Source organism: Panicum hallii, chromosome 6 (genome assembly GCF_002211085.1).
Source record: "Panicum hallii strain FIL2 chromosome 6, PHallii_v3.1, whole genome shotgun sequence".
Lineage (NCBI taxonomy): Eukaryota > Viridiplantae > Streptophyta > Magnoliopsida > Poales > Poaceae > Panicum > Panicum hallii.
The window spans coordinates 34,222,162-34,234,590 of record NC_038047.1 but is presented as its reverse complement, the minus strand read 5'-3'; the positions used below and the strand labels follow the sequence as shown (position 1 = coordinate 34,234,590).

General features: G+C 45.5%; 2 protein-coding genes and 1 pseudogene across 3 annotated transcripts; 1 reads left to right on the top strand and 2 right to left on the bottom strand.

Annotated features, from left to right (window-relative positions):
- Nucleotides 1-1,590: 1,590 nt before the first annotated feature.
- On the bottom strand, nt 1,591-4,642 carry LOC112898227 (annotated as a pseudogene).
- A 135-nt stretch (nt 4,643-4,777) lies between these two features.
- LOC112896972 (cytochrome B5-like protein) lies at nt 4,778-7,686 on the top strand. Of its 2 annotated transcripts, none has more exons than XM_025965117.1 (6): nt 4,778-5,053; nt 5,641-5,771; nt 5,848-5,882; nt 6,060-6,137; nt 6,251-6,342; nt 7,253-7,686. In XM_025965117.1, exons 2-6 carry the CDS (start codon nt 5,690-5,692, stop codon nt 7,320-7,322), a joined length of 357 nt encoding a protein of 118 aa, XP_025820902.1. In that variant the 5' UTR covers nt 4,778-5,053; nt 5,641-5,689; the 3' UTR covers nt 7,323-7,686. The 2 variants fall into 2 exon arrangements, with proteins under 2 accessions (XP_025820902.1, XP_025820900.1); XM_025965115.1 differs by having other exon boundaries at nt 5,636-5,771.
- A 175-nt stretch (nt 7,687-7,861) lies between these two features.
- Nucleotides 7,862-9,541, bottom strand: LOC112896971 (probable WRKY transcription factor 41). The gene has a single exon (XM_025965114.1). It carries the CDS (start codon nt 9,456-9,458, stop codon nt 8,094-8,096), a length of 1,365 nt encoding a protein of 454 aa, XP_025820899.1. The 5' UTR covers nt 9,459-9,541; the 3' UTR covers nt 7,862-8,093.
- Nucleotides 9,542-12,429: the final 2,888 nt, after the last annotated feature.

Sequence of the window (12,429 nt, the reverse complement as noted above, 5' to 3'; positions counted from 1 at the left end):
TTCGGTCCAATGCTTGTGTGACGTTTGAAGAAGCGCGATCCAAGAGCTTTGAAGATTTAGAGTTTCAAGAACAAGAATTGAAGACTCTGAGCAGCTATTCTCTAAAAGAAAGGCAAGTATTTCCTTGATCATTTTTTTGTCCTAATAATCACAATAAATATAACTTTTTCTTTATGCATGCATATGTTCTAATCTTGATGGATCCTAATTAAGGATATGTCGGTGTTTTTACCATCGGCCTACCTAAGGATATCCTAAGGTAGGTGATTATTTGGTGAGGGATCGCCGGATCTGGAACTTGAAGGTGAACGCAAGGACACAAGACACAAATTTAGATAGGTTCGGGCCGCTAGAGTAGCGTAATACCCTACGTTCTATTTTAGGTGTTGTATATTGCGCCCTGCGCTTGGGTGTTGAGTTGCCTGTTGGCTGCTCTCTGTTGGTTCTCTGTTGGTTCTCTGCCTATCTAGGTATCCCTGCCCTCCTTTATATATCCCAGGGGACGGGGTTTCTAGTAGGATTACAAGGTAGGAGTTCTAGTAGGATTACAAGGTATGAGTCATAACAGGATTACAGTGGAATCCTAGTATGAATCAGACTTATTTTTCCTCACGGGTAGCTTCCTTGCGGTACCCAGGGGATCTATCCCTGACAAGATATGCCTAGTCTTTATGATCATTCTTTGTCAACCTGGGTTTTACCTTTATGTTGGGTAGCTATTGCTTAGTTGCTATAACTCGTTCTGGTTTGGGAATAATATATAACCATGATGACCACAATGATGATGTTACACCTGTTTTATCCATGTTCATGCTCTTTGTGTTGTTAATCATAAGATCATATATTTTAATCGGAACATGGAGAACCACGTAGAAAAACAGTGCAACCACAATACTATATGGCTCTAGTCTTACTTAATTAATTAGAAACTCTAAATGATCTTACCAAAAGGGCAAGAGGGAAGTGCGTTGATGGGGTATAGCCCGGTCCTTTTAAGGCGTAGATATGTTCCTGGTTAAGGTGTCTTTCTCATTAGGGAGGGTTATGACCACTGCGGCCTGAAACCTTAGTGGATTGTCATAAGTTAGGGAATCTTTGTAAAGGTCTTGTAGTGAATCTCTTGTCACTCACCTCGAAACTGTTTTAGAGGCTAGCTACCTCGGGCAAAGTGGGAGATACGAATTATGGATAAAGTGTACAACCTCTGCAGAGTGAAACCTGATATATTAGTCGTGCTCACGATTAAGAGCGGCTTGGACCCTTACATGATTAATAAACTTGAAGATGAATTAAATCATGCGACCTGCCCCAGCCAATGACGCTCCTCGCCCTTCCGAAGCCCCTCAGGCTACGGATTTAGTAGCGGGTAGCCCTTCTGAAGCCCCTCAGGCACCGTGTATATGGTTTTGGTTATGCTTATGATGTATCTCTTCTCTCTTGTAATGTGGGTTTGTAATGTAGGTTTTGGTATGAACTTATATCTTAGTAATCAGGTGCTAATAAAATTTGACCAACTAAAATTGCTTAATAGATTTTGGCCCTCATGTCATATAATTCCCAACACTTGCTGAGTACCAACCATAAGTATACTCATGCTTGTTATAATTGCTGCTCAGAAGAGAAAGTTGATATGAAGTCTTTTGAAGATGATGCTGAGTTCTAGGCCTACGCAACCCCCGGTCGATTGCCTGTGAAGTTTGGAGTTTTCGTTTACAGGATAAGCTGTATAACTCTGATAATCTTTATAGTCTTTTAATTCTCTTTTCGTGATACTGTTGCTGATTATTCACTGATGAAGTCACCATATGTATAGAACTTGATCCTGACATACATATAATTATGCATTCGGTTTTATCCTTAAATAGGTGCGACACTCGCAAATTTTCCTCTTCTTCTGCAAAAAAAAAGTAAATGAGAAAAATGGTAAATTTGGATAAAGATTGCTTCATGAGAAAAGCTAAAGTTGCTTTGCGGGAGGCAATAAATTGCTTGGTGGGGGCATTAAAACTGCATAGGAAGGAAAATTACTAAACAAAATGCACATGCTAAAAAAAAAGGAGAAAAAACTCTAGGGGCATGGTTCAGCTGGATGGATAAGCTCATGTAACCGCACACAGAGGGGCATGCAGCACATACCTTTGGGGGCAAGAGTCTTGGTGATTTTGTTGTTACAAATCTACTACTGTCATCCATCTGCAGAGCGAATCCAGCCTCCACTAAATGACCTGATTGTTTCAGCTAAAAAACAAGGGTGTAAAAATACGGTTAGCACGCGTTACGTGGGCGAGACTGAGAGCGAAAAAAGAAAAATTAGCGGAGTGAGATCCCATACGGCTGTTATCTATTTTTGCGTACCTTCAATTTGCCAAAAGAGCCGTCGCAATTTGTGTCCAACTTGATGACCTGGTCCAAAAGCTTCCTGGACCATGCATCGATCCTTGGTATACCCGTGGGGATTTGTATATTATGAAGATCTAGCGAGTCTATGTACAAAATTTGCAAAAAAGAAAAAGGAAATATCAAATATCAACTAAAAAAAATGACTCCCCCAGTGAATCTGAAAACCACCTCACAGAATTAAACTTACCACGAGTAGAAGAATGCAACCCCTCATAGAATTTTTCTTGTCAATTTTTATAGTTGCGTCCTTTAACTGATCAACCACAAACTAAAACCAGTTCAAGTTCTTAATGCTTGAAAGGTCAACTAATGCTGAGTAGCATCTGGGGCTTATTCCCAAGCTGGTGGGTGGGCAAAGGAAAGTTGAAATTGCAATCATCAGCCAGGACCTCAAGAAATCTTCGTTTGCAGCCTTGTTTTGTTTCAACATTTTAATTACTTCTTCGATCTTGGGTGCTGACCCTTGAATGACGTCATACTTGTTGTGAATGAAGTTTATTGCATCCACGTCAAGCTCATATTTCACTTTGCTGCCCCTGTTTGGCAAGTTAAGTACGTCAGCCACAGAATTTGATGTGACTAAAATTCCGCCCCATCCCGGAAAGACTAGCTATGAAGTTTCAGCATTGAAACACTCCACCATCGGCCAATTGGCGAAGTCTGCTGGGATTGTGGAGCATGCAATCTTCAGCAGCCCATCAAATTTGATATCGCGTATCATCTTGCGCTGACCTTCAGATAGGAATCCATATAGCTTGATGAGTCTAGCAGGGGACGCCCTGTTTCTTCGATTCTTCACACATTTGAACAAAAGAAGAATTTAATAAAAAAATCAGAAATGCTTTGGTTTTTTTGAAAACATATTCAGTAAAAGTATTAGGTAAAGTTGCCTAACATGATGAATGAATTTGCCTAGCTGATAAAACTATTATTTCCTAAAAATAAAAAATGTATGACTATAATAATAATGACAGGTGAAGCAGATATGAGACATACGGCATCGGACGATGTCGCCCGACCTTGATGCTCCTTCTATACTCTTGGCATTGTAATTTGTGATATGTGTTTTTTAGAAAAAACTACACATTACGAAAGAAAAAAGGTTAGTGATAATGGGGCTGAGGGGCTAAAAGTCGCAGGCATCCGGGGGCCAAAAAAATGAACTACAAAATGTAGGGGAATGGGAGCCATTGCGGTAGAATTCAGTATAGAAAAAGAGGTCGATGAACTATATTAAAGGGAGCCGAAAAAATCCCGAAAACTATGATTTATTCAAACAAACACACCTAATCATCAGCGCGGAATCTATGAAAAAAAACCCTAATATCCCCTACCTCCCTACCAATTCCCAACAAAACCACTGACCTATATTTCGGAGGAGCAAAAAAATCAATGCAAACCTTAGAACTATGGTTTATTTAGACAAAAATAACATCTAATCATTAGTGCAACACACCATGAAAAAACCCCTCTAATTTCCCTTACATCCCTACCCATATCCAATAAAACCACTACCACAAGGTAGCCCAACACACAGATTTAATGCAAAAAGCTCCTAACACCTAAGCATCCCAGTAGCAAAAAAAGTTGCAGTGATAGATTAGAGGGCGAGGGGGCAATTTGACTCATCTGTGCGCGCTTTTTCCTGTAGCAGAGATTCTTCCGCTGTAACACAATCTTCGCGCGCTGAATAAATCTGAGGAAAATCCACATGAGCACATAGGGGAAGAGAATCTGAGGAACGCGGCGCAAAAAAGGGGATCCCTCACCTAATTTCCGAACCTGCGATTTCCACCACCAGATTGCAGAGAGGAGCAAAAGCAAGGCGCGCAGAAGGGGTGTTGATGTCTCCTTGCAAACCAAAAACACAGCAAAAATTAGATTAGAGACGGGAGGGGGATAGGGACAAATTGTAGAGACTAGTTGTAGAGAGAGATTCAGGGGATGCAGGGTTGGATGCTCACCTATCTAATTTGCGCTTTCCCCACCGCTTCTTCCAACCTTCGGATTCCAGCTGCTCGGGGACGATGACCTTCACTAGAAACAAGGGCGAAAACATCGAAAAAAACCTTGAATTAAACGCCGTGGGACAGAGAGGAGATAGAGAAACCCTATAAAGAAGATGAGCAACAGAAATTAAGGGGCACGGGACCCGATGTTTTGAATAAATTTCCCTCTGGTTTAAAGAAAGTGGGACCGGCCTGTCGGTCGGGGGGGGGGGGGAAGGGCGCCGCGCGGGCACGGGAGCGATGGCGTGGTACCAGTGTGTCAAGAGGAGGTCGAGCGCGCGCCCCCGAGGGTCGTTGAATCGGCCGTTCCGTCAAACAAAAATGCGGCCGGCTGTTATAGAATCATTACCATAATTTATTTATTTACCTAAGTTCATTTTTATATTTTGCAGTATTGCCACGGTCGAAACTGAGAGAGGCGAGGTCTGCTAGTAGGTGAGTTTCTCGTAGAAGGGGTCACTGGCCGAACACAGACTCGCCCCGCGGCCGTCCTGTCAGTGTCACTCCCTTCCCCCGCTGCCGGCTCTAGTGAGCTCTTCAGATCAGGCTCGCCTTCCCTCCCGCTCTCCCGCCGCCGCCGCCCTCGTCGACCCCCTGAACTGCGCCGGAGCGGCGATCCGTCGAACCACCTGGATCGACCTCTGGTAAGGAAGCCCCATCCCGAAGCCTCGCTTGGATGGGTTGCTCATGCTGCTCTCGGCACTCAGGATCCCCTTTGTGGGATTGGGATAGTTGCTCCAAAATCAGAATCAATTCACTTTGCGGATTCGCGTGCGGCATGGGATTTGGTTCCACTGAATCCCATCCCCGCCGCGGCCGCTGCAATGTTGCTAAGAATTATGTAGTGGGCTCTAGGCCCGTCTCCTGTGGGAGGTCGGAGTGGTGACGATCAATTGGTTAGCTAGCACCGGGCGGCAGCCGTGCGCTCCGTCGAGCACGGGCCGGAGCCGCCGAGCCCCGCCGCGGGCCGCGCGGGCGGCCGCCGCGAGCTCCGTCGCGGCACGGGTCGCTCCTGTAGTATGTTCTGTCAGTAGTTCAATGCATTTTATGGAGTTGCCATTTCATTGTGCTGCTTGCTGGCATTGGCATCTTGAGTTATTCTTTTGTTGTTATTCAACAAGGATGTTACATTAGCTATCATCATTACTAACTGAAAGTCCACACCTAATTTTTAGTCAATCTTCATTCGTCCCTTTGGCCCTGATTTCAGTTGACTTTTTTTTCAGTATAGCATATTATTTTTGTGGCCGTAAAGTTCTGTAATTCCGGAGGACCAAGAGATGGAGGTTATTATCATCATCTCACTTGTCATTCTTTTGGCACTAGGAGCTCTCTTTGTGATCCCGAAGTCCCAAAACAAAGGTACAGGCTGCAGCGTTAATTGCTTGTGATTGTAGCAGGTTGACCTTGTTAGATCTGAATAACTTTTGGATTGCAGGTAAATCAAAGGGAACTGATTCAGGAGATGGAACGGTAAGCTGTTCATATTTCATTTTTAGTTGGCTAGTTTTTTTAGCCTACAGATACATGCTGCAATGCACCCCCCCCCCCCCCCCCGCCCCTCTCCAGATCTGCAGTGTAATACTTGTAATATTTTTCAAAGTTTGAAGAAATGCATTTTTTTTGTTTTTACTGTCTTTGTACATCCAGACATCTAAGAGCTATACAAAGGAAGAGATCTCTAAACATAACACAAGGAAGGATTGTTGGATCATCATCAAAGACAAGGTTGCATAAACGGAGTTTCCACCTCAGTTTGTCCCTATTCAATGCCCTATACTTGAAAATAAGAAGCTTCACATATTTCGCTCTTTTAAATTTGTCTTTGGTGTTTGAACCAGGTCTATGATGTCACTCCTTATGTGGAGGAACATCCAGGCGGAGATGCCATTCTAAATAATGCTGGTGGTGATTCCACAGAAGGCTTTTTTGGGTTTGTAATTTCTTAATTCCTTGCTATACTTCATAGCATGTTCTTTCAGTGGTTCAGTGCCTTCCATGGTTTTTTCTTCGATAATTAGAAATAATTGTTTTTATAGTGCATCCAGATTTTTACATGGTGTGCCTTTTACTAATGAGATTATTCATGTAGGATTTTTACTAGCTTCTTTCCAGGAGCGCTACTGCCTCTAAATATTTGCCATCTTAAAATTGTGTTGATATAATGGACCAAAGTAATGAGGATCTAACATTGTAATTTTAGTTCTGTTCGTACTACATCTACTAAGAACATTCTAAAGGAAAAATGAAGAGAATACAATGACAGTACTGCTGTCCTACTAGGCAGAGATGGCCAGGAATTTTATTTCCTATGCTGCCTATCCAGTAATTGCTACTGCTAATATCTTCTAAAGTAATGCTATTTCGCAATGAACTCCATGGTTTGCCTGATGCACATGTACTCTTCGAGCGAGAAAATTCTCAGATGCTCTGTTATATGCTCCCCTAGGAAATTAGCAAGCCTTCTCATGTTTTGGTTTCTATGTACTCTAGAGTAGAATTCAGGTTAAATTAGACCAGATCGACGAATTGGCTCAAATCTGTTTGTGTTTTGAAAACTCCTACTGAGGTGTCCAGATTATATTGTGCAGTATTTGCTTTTGCAAATGAGGTACTTTGGTTTTTCGCAAACCTACCATGGTCCACCACTAACTGCAAAATAAATCTGGAACTGAAATGATGATATTGATGATGCATGTCTTTCTTATCTTGTCTTTTTTTCCTGAACCATAAATATGCCTTCCCTGATTTCACTTTAATGGTTCTGCTTGAATGAAATCAATATCTGGTTCTTTGCTGCTTTCGTTCTCAGTTCCATGACATTCTTCTATCTTGACCTGCAGACCACAGCACGGCACTAGAGTCTTCGATATTATCGAGGATTTCTGTATCGGACAGTTGAAGGCTTCATGAAATTAAGGGTAGATTGTATTGATTTCATGGAATTTTCTTGGCATCAGTTTATGAGAAGCTATATATATGGTAGCCATGTTTTCAGCCTTGTCAAGGTCAGGTGTGAGATGTTGGAGTCAAACTGTTCTGCACTCGTGATCAAGGCTGCCCTCAGCTTTGCAATGTTACTTCATTTCTTGTGCTGGAACAATGTCAGCGTCACCCGACAATTGCTTGTTGTGTTTGTACATTTAAGTTCTTAAACAAGGATTCTGAAACGATTGCAATTGTTTAGATTAATCAGAAACCAATTCGTAACTGTTTTGGTTAATCAGATCCCGATTCTCGTAACTGTTTTGGTAATCGGGACCTATTTCCTGTGATAGTATCTGGACTCGGAAGGGATGAAAAGTTGGGAATGTTGCAAGCTTGATTTCACTTGGTCGTAGTTGAACAAGTTTTCAGATTTGACGTGCTCAGAGGATTTTGTGTTTGTACAGGCTACAGAGTGAGTTCATATCAAGAGATGGTAATTTTTTGGGATTGAGAAGAACATTCCATAGGTAAATTCTGATTCCTTTTCTCTTCCTGACTGAAATCAACAAAATTCAACCCAACAAGTGGAGGATGGTAAAAACAAAACAGAAGGGAATGAAACAAAAACAAAGAGATGCTATTCAGATGTTCTAAAAGCTCTGCTGCTTTTCTGCTACTGCACAGTTGTTAGGAAGAGGCTCCTCTGCTCTTCCCTCCTGTCATGGAGACATGGACAGGGCTCTAGTCTTGTTCTTCTCATGGATAGAAGAGGCTCGGCATTGCGCCGCCCATGTCGAAGCTCTGATCGAACGCGAAGCACTCCAGCGACATGAGCTCGCTGTCCAGCACCGGCAGTCCCTGTAGGTCGGACACGGCGGCGCACGCCGAAACCACCTCCTGGAGGTCGCCGTGGGAGCCCCAGTCCGCGTACCCGGGCACGGGACACGGCGACACGCCCTGCGCGCAGCCGTTGGAGTCGGAGCCGACGGGCGAGGCCAGCGACCACGGCGACGACGCGCCCCGCGCCGGGCAGCTGTCGGGCGTCATCGGCGGGAGCGCGGCGGCGGCGATCGCGGCGTCCGTGGTCACCGTGAGGCGGGCGGCGAGGCCCTGCAGCGCGGCCTGCGCGTGCGGGTTGTGCGGCGCCCTCCTGGTGGACGCGGCGGAGGGCCGGCAGGTGTGGTCGCCGTGGTAGACGACGTCGAAGAGCTTGGGGTCGTCGTCGGTGCGCTGCACCTGCTTGGTGGCCGGGCAGTTCTGCGAGTTGCGGTGGGTGCAGCGGTAGTAGGCCCGCGGGTGCTTGGCGCCGAGGATGTCCTTCTGGCCGTACTTGCGCCAGCTGTGGCCGTCGTCGGCGGGGCCCTCGGCGCCGGCGCCGGCGGCGCTGACGCGCACCTGCTGGCTGGTCCAGCGTGCCGTGGCCTTGCGCTTCTTGGGGCTGGCCCGGAGGAACGGCTGGTGGTGGTCGGAGCCGGCGTCGCTCAGGGGGCTGGGCGCGCCGGACAGGGGCTGCTGCTGCTGTTGCGCGGCGGCGGGGAGCAAGCAGTGCGCGGCGGCGAGGTCTGGGGAGCAGCGGGCCATCCCGATGGAGCGGTCGGTGAGCGCGACGATCTGGTGGATGAGTTGGCGGCAGAGGTCGACGGACGCGGCGTCCGCGGGGGCGCGCAGCTGCAGCTCGAGCCGGCGCACCAGGTCCTGCACGCAGACCAGCTCCGAGACCAGCCGCGCCCGCCCGCCGCTCTCCCCGCCCTCCGCCATTGCTGCTGCGGCTGCAAGAACCGAGGCTCGGTCGTCGGCGCCGGAGGGGAAACCGTTGCCGCTGGAAGCGCGGAGTGTGAGCTTGCTGGCGATCGGGTCGGGGATCGGGAATCGCTTGACGATGAGGAGGCGACTGGTGCCTGGTGGTGAGAGGAGTGGAGGGAAGCGGGGCTTCTTATAGTGAGGTGAGGGAGCGGGGAAGCGCGTCGCAGAGGAGGGGAGGAATTTCAAGTGAAGTGAGGCGAGGCGTGGCGAGGCGACGAGGAGAAGGCGATGATTTCTTTGACCGGCCCGGATCGAGGAGACCGCCCCGTGATTGGCTGCCGCCGTGCCGGGTCGGGTCCTGCTTCGCGCCATCGCCATCCATCCGGTCTAAGGGAGTTCTTCTGGACCTCATGCTCATGGCTCTCCTTGCTGATTGCTCTGTTATATGCTGGGCATCACACTCTCTCATCTTCGAATTTGAATTTTGAATTATTCCTCGTATTTGAATTTCAAGTTTGAACAGGGGGCGACTCACTCTCGGGTTCATCTATACTTGTTTAGTGAACCCCTACGCTGAACACTACCCTCCTATCATTGTCCTTAAGTCCATCATATTCAAATGACTAGGAGTTGCCAACAAGTGAATCTTGTTAAGAGAACAAGTGTTGTGGTGGTTTGCTCATCCTTGTCATGCGATTGCTGGACAAGTGTAGTCGAGGAAAGGAGAACAATGGGAGGAAACGTTTAGTGGGGATGGCGGAAGTTCTGCCTATCTTGATGCTTCCTAGTCCTGCTTTTATTTTGTTTTTCCCCTTCCAAATGGCAAGTTCATCATGTTAAGTAAGGAGAGTTTTAACCAGCAAAAACTCTCTAAAACGGCCTCTAAGATGGACCGCTCATTAATTAAGGGATATTTATGAAATATTCTCTCCATCCCAAAATTACTTTTAGGTTTGTCTTATGTCAAACTTTAAAATACCAATATTTTAGAACAAATAGAGTATAAAAACGTGCAAACCTAAGTGGCTCAACAATTTCTTTTCTTTATTATTCGGTCTAACTGAATTATTCATAAAGTCCAGCGGTTGCTAATTAGTTACTCTCTCCTGTCATAAATAAGTGATGTTTTCATATTGTCTAAAGTCAAGAATTCCAAATCACTATTCTCTTTTATTGTTTTTTCTCTTTCCCTTGCAGCGGTTAATCAAGGGAGGCATGTTCTTATTACCATACGACACGGATTAGATCTCTTATCGATGACTTGTTTGTCCTAGCGCACTGCTTAAGTGCCTTCATTACAAATATATGTATCTCCAATAACTCATGTTATCTGCAAACAACTAAAATAACTTCCGTTAAGTTTACTTCTCCCATCTTTACAAATATATGTATCTCCAATAAAAATATCACACTCTAATGACTTTATGATGCGGATGTACATACACAAACAATCGACTTTCTCATCCGTTATCACACATTGTGCAAGCACATACCATCTAAAGCTCGAAACATGAAGTTGAACCACTATCAATGACTAGTATGTTACTATTAGTTATTCTATAATCTTAGAATTGTTGGAGGAGCGCCGTCCTTCGTTAAGCAGCTACAGCTTCACCGTGATTCATGACCGCTAGCTGCAAGTCCTCCTTAATCAGGAAAGCGACATGTCTTGCTCAAAGATCCTCTCCATCTGGGAAACAGCCAGGTGATGTTTAGACTCTAATCCTCAGTCCAACCCTTCACTTTGGCTGTTTGACTCGAGTTTGCTAGTGTTGTTTGACCGTTGAACCAACCGGGCCCCCGTCCCGGGTCGGACTCAGCCAATCTTGGATCCGCTACCGCTACCGGGCGAACACGGCGCACCACCACCACCACCACAACACAACCATCAGAATCTTGGACCGGTTCCACGGTCTTTGCTAATCCCTCTCCCCTCTCTCTCTCTCTCTCTCTCTCTCATCCGGGCAGACAGACAAAAGGCTGCAGCTGCAAGCCAAGTGAGGGTTCAAAGTCAAAATCCTGACCGGTTCAAACCTCCCCAACTTGCCTAAATGCCCTCTTCTTTTCTATCTGCCCCCTCTGTCAGAAAGTAATATAAATCTCCTTTTGGATTTCTTTCTTTATTTGGGTTTTTGGTTTTGTTTTCTCTTGTGCTGCTGCTGGGGGTTCACTGCAGGACGTCAGGGTACAATCTTGGCTGCAGCTGCAGGCAGGGTTTGGCTGGTTGGTGAGAGCGAGAGCAGCGGGTACCAAAGCGGTCTAATTCTGGTCCAATTTGCAGTGACTTGAGTTGTTATGGTGGAGATCAAATTTCACTTTGGTGCTTTGGAGTATTAGTTTGACCTTTTTTTGGTTTGCCACAAGTTGTTCTCTACCACACTGGATTCCTAGTACTACTAGCTGTTGGTTTGTGTTCTCTCACTCTACATTTCTTTGGTATACATCTGTTGTGAAATTCGCCAGCTCAAGCGTAAGGTTCTATGAAATGTGGCTGAATTTTGCACGGTGCTTGTGTTTTCAAGAATTTAATACATTGAAATTTAAATAATCCAATGAAATTTAATACATAGAGAAAAGCCTAATAAACCAGTCTTTCTGCACCAAAATAAAGTGATTCTATATATTGAGAGACGGAGAGAGTAGGGCCTAGGATTGATAGTGAGAGTGAGATGATTGTTGCTAAATATTATAGCGAAGTGGTGAGTGATATGGGTGATGGTCAGAGTTTGGGAGTGGAGAAATCAGACAAGAAATACGTGGAAGCTTGACCGGCGACCAGCCGACGTGTACACGAGGAATCTTCAAGCCTCTTTGCGCGTCGTTGGAATGACAAAAACACAAGGGCGTGCGTGCCCACGTGACGTCACCAGGACAGAGCCTAACGACGTCACTGGTGGGGGGGGGGGCGCTCCACGCTGGTAGTTAAGCACCGCTTTGTTTGTTCAAAGGTCAATCATCACTAACTTAATTAGAAGAAAAGGCCTTCACAACGATTATCACTTTTGTTTTTATCTAAAACACGTTTGTCATTAACCTACTGCTCCGAGGTGAAGGGAAAATCTATACAACCACAAATTGCAATAATAGTATTATTCTTGTACTATTTTTCCTCTGTCTTGTGTACAATGGCTTTCTTGCTTTTGAAATAAAGCTACATTGGAATAATGGAAGAAAAAGGAGTCAAAAGTGGCTCACCTTCACCATGAATTATTGTCACTGCTTTCCCTAGCTCATGCCAGCAGGCAGGAAAAAGATTTCCTTGCCAACTAATTTCGAAAAGTGCCTTTTGCTATCTTATTAAGCATCTCATTATGTTTCCCCTCGTGCAACATCGGATTGGCTCTTTCGC